Genomic DNA, 25521 nt, shown 5'->3' with positions numbered 1-25521 from the left:
TCCTGTCTCTGCTAAAAGTACAAAAATTAACCGGGCGTGGTGATGGGTGCCTGTAATCCCAGCTACTTGGGAGGCTGAGGCAGGAGAATCACTTGAACCCGGGAGGTTGAGGTTGCAGTGAGCCAAGACTGTGCCATTGCATCCCAGCTGCCTGGGTGACAAGAACAAAACTCAGTCACAAAAAAAAAAAAAAAAAAAAAAAGCCAGTGGTGGGTGGAAATGGCATTGAAGCCAATATATTCTCTCTACTCTTTGAAGTCCTGGGCTGTTCTGGAGACTTTAGGAAGACATTGAAGAAGGCTGTTCATGATGGTTTAGTGGCCAGGATGGAGAGATGTGGACTGGAAGGTGGTGCAGGTGGTGGCTCCCTGGAGGCGTGTAGTAGGATACCAGAGAGTTCTGCCCTGGCGTCTGCCCTGGTTAGTGGACAAAAAGATGTAGAAGGCATATGTACCACATTGGCAGATTATCTGAAGCGGAGAGTCACAGTGAGCTTTTAAATAGCAGAACCAGGATCTAGAAAATTCTAGTCAGGCTGGAATGACAGACTTAGTCTAACAGAGGAAATTTTCTAGCCCACAGAAAAGCAGCCTCAGGGAGAGGACCCAATACATCTGAAATACATACAGAGCACTCACATAGAAGAGAAGGGGCCACCTTGTTTTATACAGCCCCTGGGAATAACAGGACCAGAAGGGCTTTCTGACACAGAGTCAGGTTAAAACAGAAGAAAAGGGGCCAGGCGTGGTGGCTCGTGCCTGTAATCCCAGCACTTTGGGAGGCCAAAGCAGGCAGATCACCTGAGGTCAGGAGTTTGAGACCAGCCTGGCCAACATGGTGAAACCCCGTCTCTACTAAAAATAAAAAAATCAGCCGGGTGTGGTGGTGGGCACCTGTAATCCCAGTTACTTGGGAGGCTGAGGCAGGAAAATTGCTTGAACCCAGGAGGCAGAGGTTGTAGTGAGTGTCACTGCAGTCCAGCCTGGGTGAAGGACTGAGACTCTGACCAAAAAAACAAAAAAGTTTCTGTCTTTTAGAGATACTCACTGAGGCCAGGCATGGTGTCTCACACCTGTAACCCCAGCACATGTGAGGTCAAGGCAGAAGGATTGCTTGAGGCCAGGAGTTTGAGACCAGCCTTAGCAACATAGCAAGACCCCATCTCTACAAAAATAAAAGGTAGCCAGGCATGGTGGCAAATGCCTGTAGTCCTAGCTACTTGGGAAACTGAGGCAGGAGGTTCACTTGAGCCCAGGAGTTTGAGTTATAGTGAGCTATGATCATACCACTACACTCTAGCCTAGATGACAGAGTGAGATCCTGTCCCTAAAAAACACACTAAACTATGTATGCATGAAAGGATACACCTGGAATTTGCTTTTAATAATCTGAGGATGTGACAAAAATGGGTGGGCATCAGTTGAAACAAGATTGGCCATATGTGGAGAATCACTAAAACTGGGCAATGGGTACCTTGAGGTTCATTGTGCTGTTCTCTCTAGTTTGTTGTACAATTGAGCTTTTCCATACATAAAGTTAAAAAAAAAGGAGGAGGAACAAAAGAAGCAGTGTTAGCCAGGCAGAGAAGAAGGCGAGAGGACCTCCTGTGTGGCAGGAGCAGCATGCATAGGCAGCAGGATCCAAGAGGGTCCAGCATGGGGCAGGGCAGCAAGACCCAAGAAAGCCCAGCGTGGCTGTTCCTCACTGCAACCAGAGTGCAGGCATGAAGGGGAGGGTGCTCAGAGGCAGGCGCAGGCCAGGTCATGGAGGGCTTTGTTGCCATGCTACAAAGTCTGAACTTCATCCTGAAAGCAGGGGAGCCATGGATCAGAATCACATTTTGAAAGGTCTTTCTGGCTACACGGTGTACTCAAAGAGAAGGAAGACAGGAGGCAGGGGGTTCAGTTAGGAGGCAGGAGATGATGGAGGCCCCAACCACAGCAATGGTGAGGGGATGTGAGGAAGCTAATCTGAGCTATATTAGGAAGGTGGGATAAAGGGAACGTGGCAAGGGAACAGGAAGAGTCAAGGTTGATGTCCCAGTGTCTGTGGGGTGGGAGTGCCATTCCTGAAGATGGAGAAGGCAGGAAGGCAGAGAGCTGTGCCACCCCTGACCCCTGACCTCTTAGGCCTAGGACTGGCTACAGAATTGGTAGGACCTAGTGCAAAATGAAAATGTGTTCAAGAATTACTAAGACTTTCAAGATGATGACAGCAGAGAATTAAACCAAGCATAGGGCCCTTCTGAGCCTAGGGCCCTATGGGACTGCAGAGGTCAGAAATCATGAAGCTGCTCCTGCTTCAGCCAATGTACCCTTTTCTGTTTAGGAGGAACAGGAGCAGGGCTGTGCAAAAGCCAGGCCTCCTGCTCACAGCCCCAGGCAGCGAAAGAACAGCATGTTCCTTCTGCCACCCTGCGGGACCTCCGTGGGACCCAGAAGCCTGGGACAAATAGCTTGCATTTGTGTAGTCTTTACAACATTTCCCAGACTTGCTTGGGTTTTCCTTGGTGCTGGAATAAAATGAAGAAGCAGAAAGTACTAGCCAGGCACTTCAGAGAGCAGAGTGCTACAGTGACTTGTTTATCTCCCCAAAGAGATTTCCCGGTTTCTCCAAAAATGGGTTTTGCTACAAGCTTCCCAGTATGAGTCACCAGACCAGTTGGCAAAGCATTTAGGTCTGCTGAAAGCAATGGAGTTGACCCTTCATTGGCTGAGAAGATCTGCCACAAGAACCTTCAGTCCCCTAGAGATGGGTGCTTCAAAACCCCCAAACAGAAGCCAGAATGGTGCTGCCTGTGAAGTCTTGCTATTGCAGGCTGTGATGCGTGCCCTCACCTTAAAACGCCTCTTTCTCTACTTGCAGTAAATGCAGAAGCCTTGCTGGTAGGAGTGAGGGCCTAGGTGAAATGCAGACACTGCTCACCCTGCCTTCCTTTCTGGTGCCTCTTGGTAGCTCTTGGCAGACTTTTGAGGTCAGGCCACCTTCCCCCATTTACCATCCCTTTCACTAGAAACCCTGGTCCTTAAAGACTCAAGGCAGGTGACACTTGCAGTGCGAGTGCCCAGCCACCCACATCTGCACATTATCTTTGTCTTTTCCAGAAGGTTTCTTTGCTCCCCTTCCCTACAAAGACAGAGCAGGCCCTGAGATGGTGGCACTCGCTCCTCTTGTAAAGCCTGGTCTCCCGCAGGACTGCGTCAGAAAATGCCCTCTTTTCCCAGGTTCACAAACCACTGGCCTTTTCTTGGCTGCCACTGCACCACTCCGACCCCTGGAGATCATCTTGGGAGGTAAAAATGAATCATGGCGTTTCTGTTTATGCTGGAGCTGAAGGCAGTGCCTGAGACCCTTTGGCCCTCTGCTCAGCACTGATGTTTATCAGTGGGGCTGATTTGTAATTGCTGGAACAGAGCTAGGCAAAGGCCAGGCTGCGAGGCAGGTCCTGGGCACAGCACAGCCGGGCTGAAGACTGAGTACGGTGATAGGGAATCCCCTGCCACCTCTGGGCCCATCCATCCCTCCTTCCCACACCACAGCCTGATACCTCTTGGCTTTTGATTTTGTCTTGTTTTTTGCTGTGGAACCCAGTTATTTAAAGACAAAATTTTTTGTTTCTTTTTCATAAAACAGTCTTTGTTGGTTTTTGTTTTGTTTTGTTTTTTGAGACAGGGTCTCTCTCTGTTGCTCAGGCTGGAGTGCAGTGGCATGATCACAGCTCACTGCAACCTCAACTTCCCTTGGCTCAGGGGATTCTCTCACCTCAGCCTCCCAGGTAGCTAGGACTACAGGCACATGCCACCACGCCTCGCTAATGTTTGTATTTTTTTGTAGAGACGGAGTTTCGCCATGTTGCCCAGGATGGTCTTGAACTCCTGGGCTCCAGCAGTCCCCTCACCCTGACCTTCCAAAGTGCTGGAATAGATGTGCCTTTGTGGTATTTTTCTGATCAAGCCAGGTCTGGTGGCTCACACTGTAATCCCAGCACTCTGAGGGGCCAAGGTGTGTGGATCGCTTGAGCACAGAAGTTTAAGACCAGCCTGGGCAACATGGCGAAACCCTGTCTCTACAAAAAATACAAAAATCCGCTTGGTGTGGTGGTGCATGCCTGTAGTAGCAGCTACCTAGGAGGCTGAAGTGGGAGGATCACAAGCCAGAGGAGGTCAAGCCTGCAGTGAGCCGTGATCGTACCACTGCACTCCAGCCCAGAGGAGAGAGTGAGACCTTGTATTAAAAAAAAAAAAAAAAAAAGGTTCAGACATTAGGTACCTGTTTGGGAAAGTAAAATTGTCACCTTGCATCGTATCCCAGGGTAAAATCCAGAAGAATTAAAGATCTAAGCTAAAACTTCTCTAGATATAGGGTAAGAGTTTATCAGGGTAAGAGGAAGTAGAGCTTTACCAAGTGGTGAGAACATCACTGCAAGGGCCCAGAGGCCAGCTCCTTCTAGCACCTGAGAGAGGAGGGCAGCTGCATGGCCACTGCAGGGAGGAAGGCCAAGAGAAGGCACTGACAGAGGGAGGCCAGCGGCCAGGTCACGAAGGGCCTGTGAGTCTGGACTTCATGCTGAGGATACTGGAGAGCCACTGAAAGGCTTCATGTTTGGGTCTACCCTTCAGTAAGGTCCCTGGGGCTGCAGTACAAGGATCACCCTGGAGGAGGTCAGCGAAACCAGGGAGAAGGTTGTTGCCATAACCCCATGAGAGGTGATAGTGGCCTGGACCAAGGGAACATCAATGAGGATGGAGGAGAGGGATTGATCTGAGTGGTGTTCAGGCTGTAGTATCTGTGTGCGGGTAATGAGGGAGTATAGAATAGGTCGATTTCCCAGCCTTCCTCCAAAATCCCTTGGGCTACTGGTAGGGAAGGGTGAGTGAGTACGGAGGGGTCCATGATGCCTCCCCACAGATTCCTCCTTTGAGGTACTTTGGGGCACACAAACCAAGCTATTCATTAGACAGTACTACCTTCCCAGTAGTGTCTGTCCCAGAGATCCAGCTTTGAGAGACATCAGTACGTAGAATGCAGCAGATGCCATCAAAATGGATGGGGTAATCCAGGGAGAGGGTCTAAAGGTGAAAACAAAGGAGGCCTAAAATAAGACCTTGCCAACACCCACATTTCTCAAGGAAGAGGGACCTTGAAGGAGGCCTAAAGAAGCTGTCAGAAAGCTAGAAGGAAAGCCATGAAGGCTGTGGTGGAGACCAATGGGGAAGCGTTTTGAAGGGAGGGCCTGGCCAACAGCACCAGATGCTTCCCATGCAGTTTGAGCAACATAAGAAATAAAATATAAATGCGACTTAGCAACAGGAGGGTCAGAAGTGATTTGGATGAAACTAATTTCCATGGAATGTTGGGGGTGAGGCAAGAGTGTGTTGGATTAAGGAATGAATAGGGATCAAAAAGTAGATCTCTTTGGGGAAGTTTGGGTATATGGGAAGGCTGACGCTACAGCTGGAAGGGACCGTGGGCAGAAAGAGGATCTGATTAACCGGGAGAGATGGGCAGGTTTAAAGGGTGGTGGGAAGGCGCCAGAAAAGAGGGAGAGGCTAAGGCTGTGGGAGAGGGCAGGGGAGTGTAATGTGGGGAGGAGGGGTGGGCACCAGAGCGCGTGGGGAGGGGTGGGCCTGGGCAGGAGGAGAGGGAAGGGTGACAGCTGAGCCTGGAGGTGAGTGTGTAGGAGAGCTGGCAAGAAGTTGGAGAGCTGCCATGAGTTGTTTCCTCTCTCTGTCTGGGAAGAAATTAGAGGAGATTGTCTGCCAAGAATAGGGGTGGAGTGGGACAAGAGATACTAAGAGAAGGGAGAAGAATTCGGATAGATGCTGTGAAGAACCAGGAGAGAGCTAGACCCATAAGACAGTTACCTTTTATTGAAAGCTTCCTCTTCCTGTGCATTTGGCACTATTGTAAATGTGTTATCCACTCACCTCACTGAAGCCTTACTACCGCCCCGTACCAGATGTGATCCCCATTTTACAGATGAGGAAGGCAAATTAACCTGTCCATGTTGACATAAGAGCAAAGCGTGGAACCCTGGCCTTCTGACTCTCAAGCTGGTCCTCAGCATTGGCGCCATTTGTGAGCGTGAGGGTTCACAGGAGCTGTAGACAGTGGACGGCACCACGTGGGGTGTGAGCTACTTTCCCCAGACAGCCCAGCACCTGGGAGGAGGAGCCACACAGACCTGCAGTTGGTGCTTTGGCTGTAGGGTTGGGGCTTTGGCTGGCGCATGTGATCAGGGGTGAGGATACTGGCAAGATGGTGACTGACGTGCTGAATAGAACAAGAGGTGAAGCCGTCAAGGTGGGTGGTGTAGAGAAGTCAGAATTTGGGTCTCATTCTAGCAGTTCCACTTTTGGGTCCATCTACGCTCCCAAAGAGTTGAAGCAATGACCTACACAGATATGGGTACACTCATGTTCATAGCAGCATTATTCACAATCCCAAAAACAACCCAAGTGTCTATCAATGGATGAATAGATAAACAAGCTGTGTATGTACATAAAATGCTAGAATCATCAAGGTACATACATACCATGGAATACTATTCAGCTTTAAAAAGGAGGGAAACTCTGAATTCAAATTTTGGAGGTGTCCCCATTTCACAGTAGCAGCCTCCATTTGGCAGGGCTTAAGTCTCACTCTTGCCCACATACCTTCCTCAGTAGCAAGGGCTGGCAATGATCTAGATGAGAATTGAGGATTAAGGAGATGAGCCTTGTCCTGAAACAGCATGGTTTTGTTTTGTTTTGTTTTGTTTTGTTTCTCTTGAGACAGAGTCTGACTCTGTCGCTCAGGCTGGAGTGCAGTCGTGCAATCTCAGCTCACTGCAACCTCTGCCTCCCGGCTTCAGGTGATTCTCCGGCTTCAGCCTCCTGAGTAGCTGAGATTACAGGCACTGACCACCACACCTGGCTAATTTTTTGTATTTTTGGTAGAGATGGGGTTTCACCATGTTGCCCAGGCTGGTCTCAAGCCTCAAGTGATCCCCCTGCCTCAGCCTCCCAAAGTGCTGGGATTACATGCATAAGCCACTGTGCCCAGCCTGAAACATCACTTTTTGAGTGGTGGTCCAAGAAAAAGCCACTAAAGAAAGTAGATAACAGAGGACAGTTCTGGGAGTTGGGTCTTAGCTTGACGCTAACAAGTCTCTTGTTTGCTAAAACAAACTCGACTTCTTCCCAGCTGCTCAGTCCTTTGGGAGAAAGGGTGAAGATGGAGAATAAAATGGCTGTCATTCCCCCGCCCTGGTCCCAGCTTCCCACCTCTGGCCCAGTGGGGCTGGGCTTCTCCTTGTTTATCACATTCCTTTCAGGAACGTCAGTGGTGGGCAGGCTCTGGGAGCTGGCCTGACTTGCCTCACTGCCTCTCAGCTCCCACCTCCTTCCTCACAGCTCTGGACATCCTCAAGGTTGCAGGCCTTAGCAGGTGGCCAAAGACCCTGGTGTACTTCTCAATGTGGACTCTAGGAAGTTTGTTTTTGTTTTTATTTTTTCTGAGATGGAGTCTCACTCTGTCACGCATACAGCCATCTCCGCTCACTGCAACCTCCGCCTCCCGGGTTCAAGTGATTCTCCTGCCTCAGCCCCCCAAGTAGATGGGATTACAGGCGCCTGCCACCACACCGGCTAATTTTTGTGTTTTTAGTAGAGATGGGGTTTCACCATGTTGGTCAGGCTGGTCTCGATCTCCTGACCTCAGGTGATCCACCCGCCTTGGCCTCCCAAAGTGCTGGGATTACAGGCGTGAGCCACGGCACCTGGCTGACACCATTTTCTTATTCATTCATTCATTCAGCAACTCTCAGCATCTACTATGTGCCAAGGCATCATACTGTGTGCTAGGCATCGAGTCGGTAATAAACCATATTTCATGTCCCTGATCCTGCATGGGAGATGGACAAAGAAACAGAGTGACAGGGGCCAAGACAAGGGAGGGAGTGAAGGGAGCTGTGGGGGAGGGAGAGGAGAAGGGCTCAGGGGTCAGGGGTCACTTCCCAAAGCACACTGTGCTTGATGCTGACGTTGATCCTGGACCATGAGTAGAGTGAGGCTGGGTGAAAATGGGGTGGAGCAATGCCTGTGCGAAGGGACAATGTTGTAGGATGAGGCTCGGAATAAGAAAGTAGATGAGGCTGCAGAGGAAAGCCTCTTCCTCTACACGCTCTGCTCTCCATTTACCAAACTCCCACTCCTCCTTCAGGAACCAGCTCAAATGTCTCTGCCTTCATGGAACCTTCCTCCACTCCTTCCAGGTGCAACCTTCCGGCTCTGTGCTCCACATACATTAGCAGCCTGGAAGGGCTTTCTCAGGCTTACTGTTTGCTTCTGCCAAAAACCCCCTGTGGATCTTGTTAGCGCTCAGCCAGGCCTTCTCCACAGGCCCTGCTCTGTGCCCCAAGCTCCCTGTAGTTAGTGCCATTCATGTATTCTTTTTTTTTTTGAGACGGAGTCTTGCTCTGTCGCCCAGGCTGGAGTGCAGTGGCGGGATCTCAGCTCACTGCAAGCTCCGCCTCCCAGGTTCACGCCATTCTCCTGCCTCAGCCTCCCGAGTAGCTGGGACTACAGGCACCCACCGCTACGCCCGGCTAGATTTTTGTATTTTTAGTAGAGATGGGGTTTCACCGTGTTAGCCAGGATGGTCTCGATCTCCTGACCTCGTGATCCGCCCGTCTCGGCCTCCCAAAGTGCTGGGATTACAGGCTTGAGCCACTGCGCCCGGCCCATTCATGTATTCTTTGGGTTGCCTCTTCCCAGCCTTATTATGGTGTGGGGCATAGTTTTCCTACCTCCATTTATTTCCTTTTTGGCCTCAAAGTTAAGCACAGGCCTTTTCATTTGAGTCTCATTGCCAAGCACTGGGAAAAGCAACACAGGGAAGTGACAGGGTAAGGTGGCATACAGTGGAGGTCCCTGGGCCATAGACCCTGACTCCTGATGGTGTGAAAATTAGAAGCCCAATGGGTTTGTTTTTTTTCAAGACAGAGTGGTCTCACTCTGTCGCCCAGGCTGGAGTGCAACGGCATGATCTCGGCTCACTGCAACCTCCACCTCCCGGATTCAAGCGATTCTCCTGCCTCAGCCTCCTGAGTAGCTGGGATTACAGGCACCCACCACCATACCCGGCTAATTTTTGTATTTTTAGTAGAGGTGGGGTTTCACCGTGTTGGCCAGGCTGGTCTCAAACTCCTGACCTCAAGTGATCTGCCCATCTTGGTCTCCCAAAGTGCTGGGATTACAGGTGTGAACCACCGCACCCAGCCCCCAGTGGGTTTCTGACCTTGGTTTTTAGTCTCTTGAGGCTGCCTTCTCCCTAACTCTGCCTTAGCAAAAGCCGTGGGACCCTTTCCTCCAGGTGGTCCCTCCTCTCAGTCTGTCATGAAATCCAAGGGAATGCTGGATGTCCCTTTGAGAACCTTTGGGGGTGACATTCAATTTACCACCTCTCTACAGAGATTATGTCCATCCCTGTGTCCCCAGAGCTAAGCCCAGTGCTTAGCACTTGTGTGCATCTGGCCAAACGATCACAGGCCCAGATGGCTCTCTTTGGGTTTGTGTTGTGTGCTTTGCAGGGAGCTCCTGACAGGAGTGTGGCATTTATTCCTTAGTGTATCACTGTGACCGTGGGGAGCACAGCACAGTAGTTAAGAGTATATGTGCTAGAACCCAAGAGATGTGAGTGTGAACTCCAGTCCTCCCACTTACTACTGATACAGTTTAAGAATGACACCATCAGCTGTGCAAGGTGGCAGGCACCTGTAATCCCAGCTACTCGGGAGGTAGAGGCAGGAGAATCGCTTGAACCCGGGAGGCGGAGGTTACAGTGAGCTGAGATTGTGCCACTGCACTCCAGCCTGGGTGACACAGCAAGACTGTCTCAAAAAGAAAGAAGAATGACACCATCTGCAAAAGGGGAAAATATTAACACCGACTCCCAGAAGCTGTAACTCCCCCTGAGCACACTGTTCAGAGGTAGTGAATTTGCAGCAGTTAATTTCTTAGGCACCACAGTAATGTGATGGTTATTAAGACCATGATGAAAAAAGCATATAGGCTGGGCATGGTGGATCACACCTGTAATCCCAGCACTTTGGGAGGCTGAGGCAGGAGGATCTCTTGAGCACAGGAGTTCAAGACCAGACTGGGCAACATGGTGAAATGCATCTCTGAAAAACAAAACAAAAATTAGCCAAGTGTTGTTATGCACGCTTGTAGTCCCAGCTACTCAGGAGCCTGAAGTGGGAGGATCGCTTGAGCCTGGGAGACAGAGGCTGCAGTGAACCATGATTGCGCCACTGTACTCCAACCTAGGCAACAGGGTGAGACCCTGTCTCAAAAAAAAAAAAAAAAAAAAAAGCAGCCGGGCACGGTGGCTCACGCCTGTAATCCCAGCACTTTGTGAGGCTGAGGCGGGCAGATCACGAGGTCAGGAGATCGAGACCATCCTGGCTAACACAGTGAAACCTCGTCTCTATTAAAAATACAAAAAATTAGCTGGGCGTGGTGGCGGGCACCTGTAGTCCCAGCTAGTCAGGAAGCTGAGGCAGGAGAATGGCGTGAAACCGAGAGCAGAGCTTGCAGTGAGCCGAGATCCCACCACTGTACTCCAGCCTGGGCGACGGAACAAGACTCCATCTCAAAAAAAAAAAAAAAAAAAAAAAAACAAATAGGAAACAGTGGGAAAGGAAGACCTCAAGGTAGAAGTGAAGGTTGGCACATGTGAAGGGCTCCGGCTCCCAGCAGCCCAAAAAGGCTCCTTCCTCAAGCCTCCTCTTGCTGAGACTGGAGCCTCACCAACGGATGGCAGTGCTGAGGAGTCAATTACATTGATGACTTAAGTAAAGCACTTATTAGCACGGTATCTTGCACCTTGTAAACACTAAATGGTGGCTGTGGATGTTGTGATTAACATTCTTATTTCAGTGTTGGGTGGCTGGAGGTGAAGGGCTGTGTCTGGACCAGGCATTCAGGTGAAAGAGTGGCTTAGCACATAGCCCCACTAATGCGAAGAGCATAATATAGAAGTTGAAAGTTCAGACTCTAGAGCCTGAGAACCTGAACTTGAATCCTTGCTTTATCGTGTAATAGCTGCATAATCTTGGGCTTCACTTTCTGCTTCTGTAAAATGGGGATGTGTTGTAGAGTCATCTGAGGACTGCATGAGTGCATAACTGGATGAGAGGCACCTGGGGCAGCATGGCAGCCAGCACTCACCACAGTTAGCTACTGTTACACTGGAGAAGTGAGCTGTTAGGAAGCTCCTCAGTACTCCCTGGACTAAGGATTTGGGGAAAAGGATTGAACTCAGGTTGTGGAACTTGACTTCTCAGGTGGACTGGCAACCAGGGGTGGGGACCATGCCCTTCAGAAATATGGGCTCAAGGCCAGGCTCACACCTGTAATCCCAGCACTTTGAGAGGCCAAGGCTTGGTAGGAGTGCTTGAGGCCAGGAGTTCGAGACCAGACTGCAACATAAGACTCCATCTCTGTAATCCCAGCACTTTGGGAGGCCGAGACGGGCGGATCACGAGGTCAGGAGATTGAGACCATCCTGGCTAACACGGTGAAACCCCATCTCTACTAAAAATACAAAAACTAGCCGGGCGAGGTGGCGGGCGCCTGTAGTCCCAGCTACTCGGGAGGCTGTGGCAGGAGAATGGCGTAAACCCAGGAGGCGGAGTTTGCAGTGAGCTGAGATCCGGCCACTGCACTCCAGTCCGGGTGACAGAGCGAGACTCCGCCTCAAAAAAAAAATAAATAAATAAATAAAGACTCCATCTCTTCCCCACAAAAAAAGAAAAAGAAAGAAAGAAATATAGGCTCAAATCAATGAAATGAGCTCCTCCAGTGTTAGAATTTCTCTAGTTTCTTCACTGGATGGAAGGGGGGGGGGCGTTTTCACATCTGAGGCCCCACCATCTGCAGACATTTTGCCAGGGGGCTGCAGGCTGTGCCCCACCCCCACGAGTTTCTTCACACACTCACAAGTGGGTTGGCTCCTGGAGTGCGGTGAGAATCCACCGAGAGGTCAGGCAGGGTGGGAATGGAGCAGTAGGGGCGTCTGGGATGCCTGCAGGAGCACAGCTTTTCTTAGCTTCGTGACTGCATGGGCCTTGGCTTCTCAGCCCACATTTTACCAGGTACACATGTTCCCCTGGGGGTGCCCTTGATGACCCTTCTGAAGCCCTGAGCATGTGGGAGGCTGTGCCCACATGGTCGGCATTCTTCTGAGGAATGAAAGCACAAGCCTCCAGCATTGCTTGTCAGGTTTATTGGGTTTGGATTGGGCCGCATGCTGTCTATCAGCAGGGCTTACGGTTGGTAGCAGGGGATGGCTGAGAGCTCTGCGGGCTCTGGTGTTGAGGGGCCATGCTGGAGCCATGTGGGAAGAGCCTGACTCCCTTCCATTTCGGACAGTTTCCATGTGGGTTATTTGGGGATGGTGCACTTTGCTGTCATCACCAAGCATTTCCAGAGCACTCGGTGTGTCAACCCCCCTGCTGAGCGTTCTTTTTTTTTTTTTTTTTAATTTAATTTTATTTATTTAATTTTATTTTTTTTTATTATACTTTAAGTTCTAGGGTACATGTGCATAACGTGCAGGTTACATATGTATACATGTGCCATGTTGGTGTGCTGCACCCATCAACTAGTCAGCACCCATCAATTCATCATTTATATCAGGTATAACTCCCCAATGCAATCCCTCCCCCCTCCCCACTCCCCATGATAGGCCCCAGTGTGTGATGTTCCCCTTCCCGAGTCCAAGTGAGCTCATTGTTCAGTTCCCACCTATGAGTGAGAACATGCAGTGTTTGGTTTTCTCTTCTTGTGATAGTTTGCTAAGAATGATGGTTTCCAGCTGCATCCATGTCCCTACAAAGGACGCAAACTCATCCTTTTTTATGGCTGCATAGTATTCCATGTCCTGCCTTGGTCAGGGGCTGGGAGCTCCAGCTCTGCAGCGCTGTCAGTAGTCTCGGAAAGTACACAGGAAGGCTGTCCTGTAGCACCCCCCATCATACACCAAAGCCCCCAACCCCAAATTAGGAATTCTATGTTGAGCCCCTGTTTTTCAGGGGATTAACTGTGCTCCAGTATGGGCAGGAGCTGAGTGTCTGTGCGGGTTTTTGTGTATAAGCCCTTGAACATTCCCAAAAGTATGTTTCCAGAGATGTTAACCTAAGGAGGTGAGGTTCTACTTGCACTCCATCCGCACTTGTCATTTTCTTCTCCCGTCTCCAACCCCATTTCTGGGTCACAGTTTCCCCAGAGGCCTCTTATAACTAGGAGGGGTGAATGGAAGGGTCCCTCAGAACTCAACCCGAAAGGCCAGTGGAGACAGCCAATGTTTCCCCAGAGTGGAAGCTTTGAAGTTGCAGAAGCAGGTATGGGATGGGTTGGGAAGGGTCAGAGCTGGGATAACCAAACAAGAGGGTTGCTGGCAGATGCTGAGACCTAGTCCCTGAGCCACTGCCAGAACAGGAGTTGAAGAACTTCAGTCTGAGAGTGGCTAAGAAAGGGGCTGCTGGCCTTTTGGGGGAGGCTACAGTGATTCTGTGGCTGGGCTGAAGGAATGCTGTTGGCTGAAGCGGTAACTCTTCAGCAGGGGGAGGCCTGCTCTATGGGGGGTGGCATGTCCTCAACACCCTCTGCTATATACACTTTGGTGTGAACTTGTCCCCTGGTTCGCCACGTCCCCTAAGTTGGGAGGGCAAGACTGTTTCTCATGTAGCACTGGGTCCCTCATACAGTGTTGACAGAAGCCTCTTGGTGAATGGGGCCGTGAATGGATATATGAGCAAGGCCCGCAGCAGGATTCTTGGTGGAATGGCTCGAGAGGACAGACTCCTGGTACCCACAGGACACCACAAGTGTAGCTCCCTACAAGTGCTAGTTGCTATTGTTGGTGGGGATAATGCCTGTCCCTATCCCACTCCACCCTGGCCTCTGTCACCATAGGACTGGGGTGGGCTTGGGGGAGGCTTCTCAAAGCAGCCTCATTCCTTCCCACCTTGCAGCCCTCCAGGCAGGTCTCCAGGGCTTAATACGTAGTCATTTCATTTTCCACAGAAAAGCACACAATGTAGTTCCATTGGCTACTGGGTAAGAACAAATTTCACCCTGCTAAGCAATTCCAAGATACTAAACAATGGGGGCAGGGGCTCAAAGTGGAGGAGGTCGGGGCCGTACTGCTTGCCTTCAAGGCTTAATCACTCCTCAGAAGGACCTAGATTTTTACAGCCTATCTCCTATTCAAGGCTTTCTTGTCATCAGGATCTAGGTTTGAGGCCTGGTTCTACCACTTACAACCCAGTGAGGATCCCCAGGGGGATCAGTCCCATTGTGCATATGAGACAACAGGTTCAGAGGTGCTAAGTGACTCAGTCAAGGTCATAGAGCTAGTTGGGGGCAGAGTTGGGATTTGCACATGGGCCAACTGTCTAAAGACCCAATGGGCTCATATACCGCTATGGGCAGAACTTTTCCACAACAGCCCCCAGTGTTCCCGGCAGCTGTAAAGGGAACCTGTAGCTTTCTAGGGGCAATACCAGCTGTTACAAGATCTGAATCTTTCATGTCTAATGACCTAGCCCTAGCCTCAGTAGAGGACTCCTGCCCTATATACCACCCAGGGAAACAGGCATTACGGCCCCTACCCAGGACAGCTGGTGCCAGGAACCCAACTTTCCTCATAGGATAATGGACCTCCCTTCAACTTGTCTATTTATTTATTTATTTGTTTGTTTGTTTGTTTTCAATAGAGACAGAGTCTCACTCACTGTGTTGCCCAGGCTAGTCCCGAACTTGTGGGCTCAAGCAATCCCCCTGCCTCAGCCTCCCAAAGTGACAGGATTACAGGGGTCAGCCACTGTGCCTTGCCTCTCCTTAAACTTCTTTTCCGGAGACTCTAGAATCTTTCTTTTTGGTGGAAAACAATAAAAGATTTGGCACTCCACATGGAATGCGGCAGGAGACTGCAGGGGGTGAACTCCCCCGGTCCCTTCCAGCCCCGGGCCCTGCTGCCTGCCCTGCCCAGCACACCAGCCCTGTAAGGCATCTGCTGTCCCAGGGGACCTTTGACAGGCCCTCCAGCCCATGGTCAGCTCTTCCCTGCCCTCCCTAGTAAAGATAGATGAGACTGGCAGCTGTAGTGCCTGGTACCAGGAAGTCCCCAGGTGGCTGGAGGGAGTGGGGCCAGAGTCCCAGCTCTTGCTGGGACAGCTTTGTGGGAAATGCAGGGGAATGTTCGGGGGCTCTGAGACATGGTGGAGGCGGGTCAGGGGGACTGATGCAGGATGCTGACGGAGAGGTGGTAAGGAGTTTGTGCATGAGAGTGGGACTGGGAGATGTCACATATTTCCCTGGGGCTTTCGTGATAAATATAACTTTGGTCAAGGAGAAACCAGCAGTAGGCCACAGCCTAGGCCGAGGTAAAAATGCCGCCTTCTAATGAGCTCCAGATCCACACAAACTGCACCTTTTAATGTCCTAGGGAACTTTAGCCAAGGCCTAGAAAAAGTCTCCTAGAAGCAGAGTTGGGAGATGCCACAGATCCAACCCTCAGCCTGGAGCTCATAGAGGCATTCCGGATACCTCCAGATCAAAAGACCACACAGGTATCACCAGGCCACCTTGAGGGGACGTAGCAAGGGTGGCATCAAACCATCTGAATTGGCATCACCTCAGTCTTGCTTTGGGAAAGGAACAAATGCTTCTGAATTCATGGCAATGGTATCACCTGTGAGGGGTGTGGTCATCGCCAGTCAGTCCTGCCCTCTTTGGCTCTGCCCTCTCCTAGGCGAGTGGCTGGAAAGTGACCTCTGCAAGCACAGGCAGACTCGTATCTTCCAACCTCCTGTTGGAGCTGTTCTCACCAGAGTCTGTCTGCAGACTTCCGCCCTTGCAGCCACGTGGGGCCAAATGACTCTGCAGAGAGGGAGATGCCCTCCCCTCAGGTGATGGGTCACAGGAAGGAAAGAGGTGACCTCAGTGGGGAGCAGCGTGGGCTAGCAAAGCATCCGTGGGCTGTGGTTGCCGAATGCAGCACACAGAGGCTCTGGCCCTTGCCCTCAGTAAGTTCTCATTTTAAACTTTCTGGATAGACAAATAATCCTATTCCTCTCATCTTTTGCCAATGGAAGTGGTGAAATGTTCTCTCCTCTGTTTAATCAGATAAGACTTCTAGAGGAAGCAGCATCAGAAGGGCCAAGGTAAGGGAGAAAATGCTGTGCTTTGCCCATGTGAATCTATCAAGGGCATTAAACTTGGATCCTAACGCACGTGGCAGACACAGAGCAACATCATGTCGCCATAAGGCCTGGAGGAGATGGGGGCAAAGAACCGTTTCTTACCTCTGAGCCTGATCACTAGGTACCTCAGTGAGTCACAGGTCAGTACAGGCTTTCAGAGGTCATCCTTTCCATTCCCCTGCCTCCATCCAGGACTCCCAGACCACCCCGTGGGATTCCCCTAACCCTAATGCTTTTCGCAAAGGGAAAAAATAACTGTTGCTACCTAGTTTTCTCATCAAGAGGCCTGTGGACCTTTACTGCATGGAAGTTGTTTGTTATATTTAACCTAAACCACTCCTGCTATAAGGGATAGACAGTTGAGTAAGGTCTAGAGACAGAAACACAGGCAAAAATAACCTCTAGAGGTCACCGGGAGGCACCATCAATTCTAGAAGCAAGAAGAAGTTGTTCTAGCCTCCCTTGCAGATTAGCACGAAGGAAGCAGCTCTGCTATGTGCCGGCTCCGAGGAGCTCAGTTCAACAGAAATCCCAGCCCTGGGAGGACTCTGGGCTCCTTCTCCTTTTAAGGCAACGTCTGAGTGCTCAGGGCTACACAAGCTGCAACCAGCCCCAGCCCCTCTCATTCCTGGCTATTTGGAGGAAACTGATGATTAATCAACCCTTTCCCTCCCACCCCCAGCCTGTTTTTCATTAGGTTTTTTTTTAAAGTGTTGGCACACCTCCTCAAGAACAGACACTTGGCGGATCCTTGCCAACTAGAACCCCAGTGTAGGGGAGGTAACTAGGAGGGAGTGGAGAATAGTCCTGGATTAGGACAAAGGGGAGAAGTCAGGATGTGGGGTGTCAGGGAAGAAGGTTAAATTGAGGCTGAGCGTGGTGGCTCACTCCTATAATCCCAGCACTTTGGGAGGCTGAGGCGGGTGGATCACGTGAGGTCAGGAGTTCAGGACCAGCCTGACTAACATGGAGAAACCCCATCTCTACTAAAAATACAAAATTAGCTGGGCATGGTGGCGCACGCCTGTAATCCCAGCTACTCAGGAGGCTGAGGCAGCAGAATCACTTGAACCCGGGAGGTGGAGGTTGCAATGAGCCAAGATTGCACCATTGCACTCCAGCCTGGGCAGCAAGAGTGAAACTCCGTCTCAAAGAAAAAAAAGGATAAAAAATAAGGAAAGAAAGAAGGTTAAATTGAGTCCTGGCTAGGGGCGAAAGGGAAGGGTCTGAATGGGAGTCCTAGCTCTGAAGGGGGCTGTGTGAAAAGAGGAGACTGGTGGGTGAGGCTCTGTGGGCAGCTGGGCACTCGGGCACCCCAGGGATGCTGGGTGGGCAGAGAGGAGCTGCTTTGGCCCCTGATGGGGAAGGTCAGAGATGGTTACATTGACTTGGTGGCTGTTAGTGAGACAGTCAGGTCTGAAACCCAGCTTTTCCTGAACTTGCTAGGTGAAGTTAGTTAAGTCATGATCTCTCTGGATCCCCAATTTCTCTCTGAGTGAAGCCTACAAGCGGCGTGGGAACTCTGGAAAGGGAAGTTACGCAGTGCACAGTGGGCTCTGAGAACTTCCGAAGTGTGCACATTTTGGGAAGGGAAGGAAGAGGGGAGGGCAGGAGTCTCTGCCTTAGGGCCTGATCTCTAGACCATGGGCCTAGAGAAGCCGGTGCCTCCAGCTCTCACCTCCAAGCTCCCAAAGTGGACGGAATCAGTGATGAAACTGCTCTCAACTTGACGAGATCAGGGAACAGGAGACAGAATTCCCTGATCAAACTATGGGCAGATCATTATAAGAGCTTCCTAAAAGGGCTGATCCATTGAGTTTCCTTGTTTCCACTCTATTTGCATACTCCTCTCCTTCTGTCCTTTTCAAATCAAGGTTCAGTAAGGTCACCATCACTTCTGCTCTGGGGTGGAATCCAGTTGATCTTAGGGTGAAACCCAGTTCCCTGGGGGCCTAAGTGAGTGTGAGGGGGAGCTCTCTGCCCTTTGCATCATCACCACAGCCCCAGTGGGGCCTCCAGCGCAGCTGGACCTTGGGGCCTGCAGGGCAGGAGGCTAGAACGGATACATTCCAAGGCCCTGTCTCACTAGGCGCTGTGCCCCTTGGCTGCTTATTGTGATTCTAGCAGAGAAGCCAAGGACTCTCGCTGCTAAAAAAACCTAGGGGCTGGTCCCCAGTGGCATGTGTTTGTGGTGCAGGTACAACCCGTTTCCATAGGACTCACTTTTCTTTCCATTCCCTCGGCGAAGAGTGGAGGTTGAAGAAATGCAACATGGGCCAGAGAGTGCTATAGAGAGCTGCTTTCCTTTCTTCCCTGCCCTCTCCCCACACCCCAACCTGGCACTATTGAAAGAAAACTTTTAAAATATTCAAACCGTAGTCTCTTCCTCTTGAAAAACCTTTAGGGAAGGACATTACAGCCTCCCTTTAAGTCCCAGTTGCTCTGGGGTCTCCATCACAGTTGGACAGTTAAGTCTAATGTCTACTCTATGTCTAATGTCTAACCCTGCCACTTCCTCTGCTTCTCTGATGAAGATGAGAAGCAAGTGCTCTCAAAACAGGGCTCAGGCTCGGTGCACCCTTATGGAGGAAGAAACAGGGATCCACGGAGGTGTGGGTGGCTTATGCTGTGTATAAAACTCAAGCCCCCGGCCAGGCGCGGTGGCTCACGCCTGTAATCCCAGCAGTTTGGGAGGCCGAGGTGGGCGAATCACGAGGTCAGGAGTTAGAGACCAGCCTGACCAACATGGTGAAACCTCGTCTCTACTAAAAATACAAAAATTAGCTGGGCATGGTAGCACGCGCCTGTAATCCCAGCTACTCAGGAGGCTGAGGCAGGAGAATCACTTGAACCTGGAAGGCAGAGGTTGCCACGAGCCAAGATCACGCCATCACACTCCAGCCTGGGTGACCGAGCAAGACTCTGTCTCAAAAAAAAAAAAACCTCAAGTCCCCATCGCAGCTCAACTGACTAGGGTCCCATGGCCTCTCTCACAAACGTCTCAGTGTCTCGGGGGTCAAAATTGAGTCATAGAATCCAAGATCCAGAATCTGGCAGAGTCTTCCAGAGATCAGCTGACCCGATGAATTCCAGGGCTCTCCACAGAGAGGTGCTTGTCCTTAGCTAAGTTTTTACTAAAAATAAGGACAATACTGTGAATTTTAAAAAACACACATATTTGTTGTTAAGGTATATTCTTTACTCTGTTATGCCTACCTTCTTTAAAATTAGCTCCTTCTTACTTTGATGAGATGATGATGGTAGAATTTTAAAATACCGGACGGGCATGGCGGCTCCCACCTGTAATCTCAGCACTTTGGGAGGCTGAGGTGGGAGGACTGCTTGAGGATAGGATTTTGAGTCCAGCCTGGGCAACATAACGAGACCCCCATCTCTAAGAAAAAAAAAAATTTACAAATATCCTTAATTGGTAAAATAAAATGTTAGCATATGTTGATCCCTCCAGCTTTTTTTTTCCTTTGGAAAATGTATTGGCTTATAAAATTCCTGTATTTCAGAACTACTGACCTACTCCTTAAAAACAGGGGCCAGGACTAAAGTGAGGGGATGTGAGGCACTCATCTTGGGCACAGAATGCAAGTGGATGCCAAAAACTCAGTAAGCAAAATAACTGATGTTTTCATGTATATATATACACACACACACATATATATATATATATATATATATATTTTTTTTTTTTGAGACACAGTTTTGCTTTTGTTGCTTAGGCTAGAGTGCAATGGTGCAGTCTTGGCTCACTGCAACCTCCACCTCCCAGGTTCAAGTGATTCTGCTGCTTCAGCCTCCTGAGTAGCTGGGATTATAGGCATGCACCACCATGCCTGGCCAATTTCGTATTCTAGTAGAGACGGGTTTCTCCATGTTGGCCAGGCTGGTCCCAAACTCCCGAACTCCTGACCTTAGGTGATCCGCCTGCCTCGGCCTCCCATAGGGTTAGGATTACAGGCATGAGCCACTGCGCCCAGCCTTCATGTATATTTTTTAAAATAAAACTGATACAAAAAGTCCACAATAAACAGCAATGGAAAATTTTAAAGACAGAATCAGTGTTAGTATTTCACCTTTTGCCTCAGGTTCCAATGTGCTTGGCAGGGCACTGCTTAGAAGCAGTTCTTCTAAATCACCCATGACAGGAAAGGGCAATTCTGGGTCTGAGAATACGCCATAAAAGGAACTGCCACAACATTTGCAGGTGTTTTGTTGTCTCACGACCCTGAGGCCTTGAGTCTGATGTCATTCCATTTCTGCAGCTTAAACCTGAGTCCCTCTTTTGCTGCCCTCAATGGAGACATCCACCCCACTCTCCCAAACAACACAACTGTCCTTCAGAGGCTCAAGGGCAGTTACGTAAGCGCTCCCCCACACATCCCCATACTCGTTCCTCTCCCTCTGTAGCCAGCTTTTCATGTTTATTTTTCTTTTCTGAACTCTTAGGAAAGCAAGCAAGTGGAGACCAAGACAGATGCCAAGAATGGAGAGGAAAGGGGCAGAGATGCCAGCAAAAAAGCCCTGGGCCCCAGACGGGACTCAGATCTGGGGAAGGAGCCAAAGAGGGGTGGTTTAAAGAAAAGCTTCTCTAGAGACAGAGATGAAGCTGATGGCAAGAGTGGCGAGAAGCCCAAGGAGGAGAAGATCATCCGGGGCATTGACAAGGGCCGAGTCAGGGCTGCAGTGGATAAGAAGGAGGCAGGGAAAGATGGGAGAGCAGAGGAGAGGGCAGTGGCCACCAAGAAGGAAGAGGAGAAGAAAGGGAGTGACAGGAACACAGGCTTGAGCAGGGACAAGGATAAAAAGAGAGAGGAGATGAAGGAGGTGGCCAAGAAAGAGGATGATGAGAAGGTAAAAGGGGAGCGTAGGAACACAGACACCAGAAAAGAGGCTGAGAAGATGAAAAGAGCAGGTGGGAACACAGACATGAAAAAGGAGGATGAGAAGGTAAAAAGAGGAGCTGGGAACACAGACACCAAAAAGGAGAATGAAAAAGTCAACAAGGATGAACCCTTACATGAAAAGGAAGCCAAGGAAGACAGCAAGACTAAAACACCCGAGAAACAGATGCCCAGTGGCCCCACCAAGCCCTCTGAAGGACCGGCCAAGGCGGAGGAGGAGGCAGCTCCCAGCATATTTGATGAGCCTCTGGAGAGAGTGAAGAACAATGACCCTGAGATGACTGAGGTGAATGTCAACAACTCAGACTGCATCACAAATGAGATCTTGGTCCGGTTTACTGAGGCTCTGGAGTTCAACACTGTGGTTAAGGTGTTTGCCTTGGCCAACACGCGAGCCGATGACCACGTGGCCTTTGCCATTGCCATCATGCTGAAGGCCAACAAGACCATCACCAGCCTCAACCTGGACTCCAACCACATCACAGGCAAAGGTATCCTGGCCATCTTCCGGGCCCTCCTCCAGAACAACACACTGACCGAGCTCCGCTTCCACAACCAGCGACACATCTGTGGAGGCAAGACGGAGATGGAGATCGCCAAGCTGCTGAAGGAGAATACTACCCTGCTCAAGCTGGGCTACCATTTTGAGCTGGCTGGGCCCCGAATGACCGTCACCAATCTGCTCAGCCGCAACATGGACAAGCAGAGACAAAAGCGGCTGCAGGAGCAAAGGCAGGCACAGGAAGCCAAGGGAGAGAAGAAGGATCTGCTGGAAGTACCCAAGGCCGGGGCTCTGGCCAAGGGCTCCCCAAAACCTTCACCTCAACCATCTCCAAAGCCCTCTCCAAAGAACTCACCCAAAAAAGGGGGTGCTCCAGCTGCCCCACCTCCCCCTCCCCCTCCCTTAGCTCCACCCCTTATCATGGAAAACCTGAAGAATTCACTCTCACCAGCTACCCAGAGGAAGATGGGAGACAAAGTCCTCCCTGCCCAGGAGAAGAACTCCCGTGACCAGCTATTGGCCGCCATCCGCTCCAGCAACCTCAAGCAGCTCAAGAAGTTAAGTAGTTGTTGGCGTGAACCAACAGGGCGGGGCTGGTTAGGGCCTGGAGGAGAGGGCAGGACTGCAAAAGGGAAGGCATGCAGAGGAGCTCATGTCGGCTGCAGATGATATAGATTCCCAGGGCCCATAGGGAACTTCAGGTCATCTCATGCATCCTCCTGCCTGCAGGCAGGTCACACCTGTACATCCCCTAGAGCTGAGACTCTACCCTTCCTTTAAGGAGCTTCCTTTAGCCCCTCACTCCATGCTTCTCTTTCATCCTGCGGTGAAGCCTGTTTCTCCTTAAAATGGAGAAATGGCCTCTACAGAGTAGTTTTGCCTCAGGTCCTTCCTTTAAGTCTACTCCATTTCCCCAAACAAAAATGATCCATGTTTTACTTAGCCTCCTCTCAGGACAAGCCGAGTCCTACAGGTCAGTCCATCCGAAAGGTCTCTGGGAGACTCACCTCTCAGGAGAGTCTACCTCTGCCTAGCCAGTGCTATGGACACAGGAGCCACCCCTGGACACCTCACTTCTCCAAGCTCTGCCTCCCCTGGAAGTCCGGCCTGGGTGACAAAGTCCATGATCGTTTGTCCATTTGGCTGGATACCCAACCCCCACAACATCATCTGGGACAAGATATCATGAGATAAAGGACAATCTCCATTGTAATTCCAGTGGTCACTCGATGACATCCAATTTTCACAGACAAGGAAAAATGCTCCCTCAGTGTTAACACCTCATTCACATTTCACAGACATAACATATTGCAGTGTCTCCTGTGTCCTTCCAGTAGGTAGGGAGGTGAGGTGGCCGAGCTCCCTTCTCTAACCTGTCTCTACTTTGCCCCTACAGGTTGAAGTGCCCAAACTGCTTCAGTAGGACCAGGCTACCAGGCACCATCTGCCAATGCCATGACTGCTCAGGCCTCACCTCCCAGGGCTACACAGACCCTGCCCACCCCGTCCCTGGCTGACCTGCTGTGGATGTCCCTATTCTGCCATGGGACAGTCAAGGCCTGGGTCACGCTCAAGGAAGGATGCCTTATCTCTTCTCGCTTTCCTTTTCTTGTCTCTGAGGCTCTCCAAATTTTGCTTTAATACCTGGAGCTCAGGTTTCCGGACAAGAAGAGTCCTTTTAGCACATCGCTGAGAAGATGGCACTGTCCAGGGCCCATGTAGCTGGCAAGCTGCAAAAGACCTGTGATCCAGGAAAGATGTCCCACAGGGACCACATCCACCCCAGCCCCACTGCCCTCTAGGGCCAGGATTCAGGCCTCTGAGGAGCCCATGGGGCAAAGCTGCTGGGCCAGTGGCACTCTGTGTGGGACAACGGCAGAAAGATGGAGAGGCATGGGGGCACAAAGGGGAGCGTGGGGAGGGGCTGAGGATACCCCAAAGTCCAGGCTAATCAGAGGATGTGGCAGGGGCAGTGGCCTGGATGGACGGTGCCTGGTGGAAGTAGACTCCAGACAGGAGGAGCGGGACAGACAGCAGCTGGACTTGAAGGTTTGATGCCAAAGTAGACATTTTCCTCACATCCACCTGCTGCTGTATAAATAGCTGTGTATCTGTTTTTCCATAAGATTTTGATAATATATACAAACCTTTAGCTGTGAATGGCTGTGCCCCACCTGTTGTCCTGAACTGTGAGTCCTGATCCTAACCCTGGGCTCTCTGGAGGACTCTAGAAGCTCAGGTTCCCTGCCACGCTATTTGAGTTGGCCATGAAATAAACTCACATCCTCAGAAAGTGCATCATGGAGGAAAGTCTGAACTCTGAGCAGAGGACTCTCCACTGACTTGGTTGTCCAGGTCTAGAAGGCCAGGCCTCTACTAGGTCTGCTCCTGAACCAGTCCTGCTGCCTGGAGTCAGTAGCCAGAGCTGTTCTCAGGGGTGCTGGGGCAGAGTGGAACACAGGGCGCTGGGATGGCTATATTAGGCATGTTTAGGGATGCTCATTCCATGACTCTGCCTAACCACAGGCTCGGGGCCAGGTCCTCACAGCAGTCACAGGCCCAGGAAGGCAGCAGGCAGAGAAGTGGAGTGACTATTTGGAGAATAGCACCCATACCTGTGTGCCCTAGGGCTCAGAAGGGCCTCATCTTCCCCAGCCCTCCCCATCTACTCACCAGTTCCGCTTCCTGCCCCAACTGCAGGAATGCTGACAATGCTGCCATGCCCACCATAGTGTGTAGATGAAAGGCATCTTTCTGAATTTCATTCTCTTGAAGGTGCTGGCACCCCTTGGCACCGTGGAACTGCCACTTTGGGTCTGTGTCACTTGTAGGTTTCTCTGCCTCCAGGTTGCCTCAACAGCAGGAGGCACAGCAGTTTCACCATCGTTGAGGTGAGGGGTGGGATACCCCAGCTAGGAAGCAAGATCACTGTGCTAGGTCTGCCCAAAATCAGAGGGCAGTCTAGTCCTGGGGTAAAGCCCTCAGATCCCAGGGCACACTCTTCCCCATTCCCTCCACCCACTTGCCTGTCACCCCAGTCACCTAAGCAATCACTGGGCCCAGAGGAGAAGAGACAGACACACACTGGCTCCTGGACCTAAAGGGTATGAGCTGGAGCTAAGGCCAGCTAGAGCTTCCACTGTCAGCCCCCACTGTCAGCCCCACTGCACCCCCCGGGCCTGCTGGGTGCTGGGCACTAGCTAGATGCTTTAGGCTGCTTCAGCTGATCCTTCAGCTCTGTGAGGTGGATTCCAGTATTCTATTTTGCAGATAGAGTTTGGCCCAGAGAGGTTAACTAATATATCCATGATCACACAGCTAATAAAAGGCAGAGCTCAGGTCTATTTTGGTTTGTTGGTTTTGTTTTGAGCCCAGGTCTTCAGGCCATAGAACTGCTTCTCATTAACAGCTCTCCTTCCTTCCCTCACTGAAATAAGGCTGTGACGGTGCTGCAGGAAAGCACTGGACGCTCACCTGAACCCAAACAACCTACCTCCAAATCTTAAGGCTCCAACACCTTAAAAAGCTGTCACCTTAGGAAGCCCTTTCTACCAAACTTCAAACATGATTTAGCCAGAGAGAAAAACTACTCCCTACTGTCCCGAGCAACAAGCGAGCTGCCCCTCCTCGGTGCTCCTGCGGGATGCTGTTTCTGCCCTGGATGATGTCATCGTTCCTCTGGTGCACTGGAACCTGGTGCGGAAGCGCAGCGCCACCTGGGGGTGGACCGCAACCCAGAATCTCCGGCTGCTCCAGGGACACCCTGGAGCTGTGCTAGGGACCAGGGGAGGGAGGCAGTTCCAGGGAGGAGGAGGAAAAGATGGGTAGATAGCCTGGTGAGCTTCGGAAAAGGC

General features: G+C 50.8%; 1 protein-coding gene across 1 annotated transcript in view; it reads left to right on the top strand.

The window, feature by feature from the left end:
* LMOD1 (leiomodin 1) overlaps window positions 1-23540 on the top strand; it is a 57750-nt gene extending 34210 nt beyond the window's left edge. The window contains exons 5-6 of the mRNA XM_023186961.2: window positions 20711-22225; window positions 23064-23540. Coding sequence (XP_023042729.1) covers window positions 20711-22225; window positions 23064-23090 — 1542 coding nt within the window. The 3' untranslated portion in view covers window positions 23091-23540. The remainder of the gene's footprint in view (window positions 1-20710; window positions 22226-23063) is intronic.
* The last annotated feature ends 1981 nt before the right edge of the window (window positions 23541-25521 follow it).

This window comes from Piliocolobus tephrosceles, chromosome 1, assembly GCF_002776525.5.
Source record: "Piliocolobus tephrosceles isolate RC106 chromosome 1, ASM277652v3, whole genome shotgun sequence".
NCBI classification, from domain to species: Eukaryota; Metazoa; Chordata; class Mammalia; order Primates; family Cercopithecidae; genus Piliocolobus; species Piliocolobus tephrosceles.
Note: the sequence above shows the minus strand (reverse complement) of the source record. Positions and strands in the feature narration are given on the sequence as shown.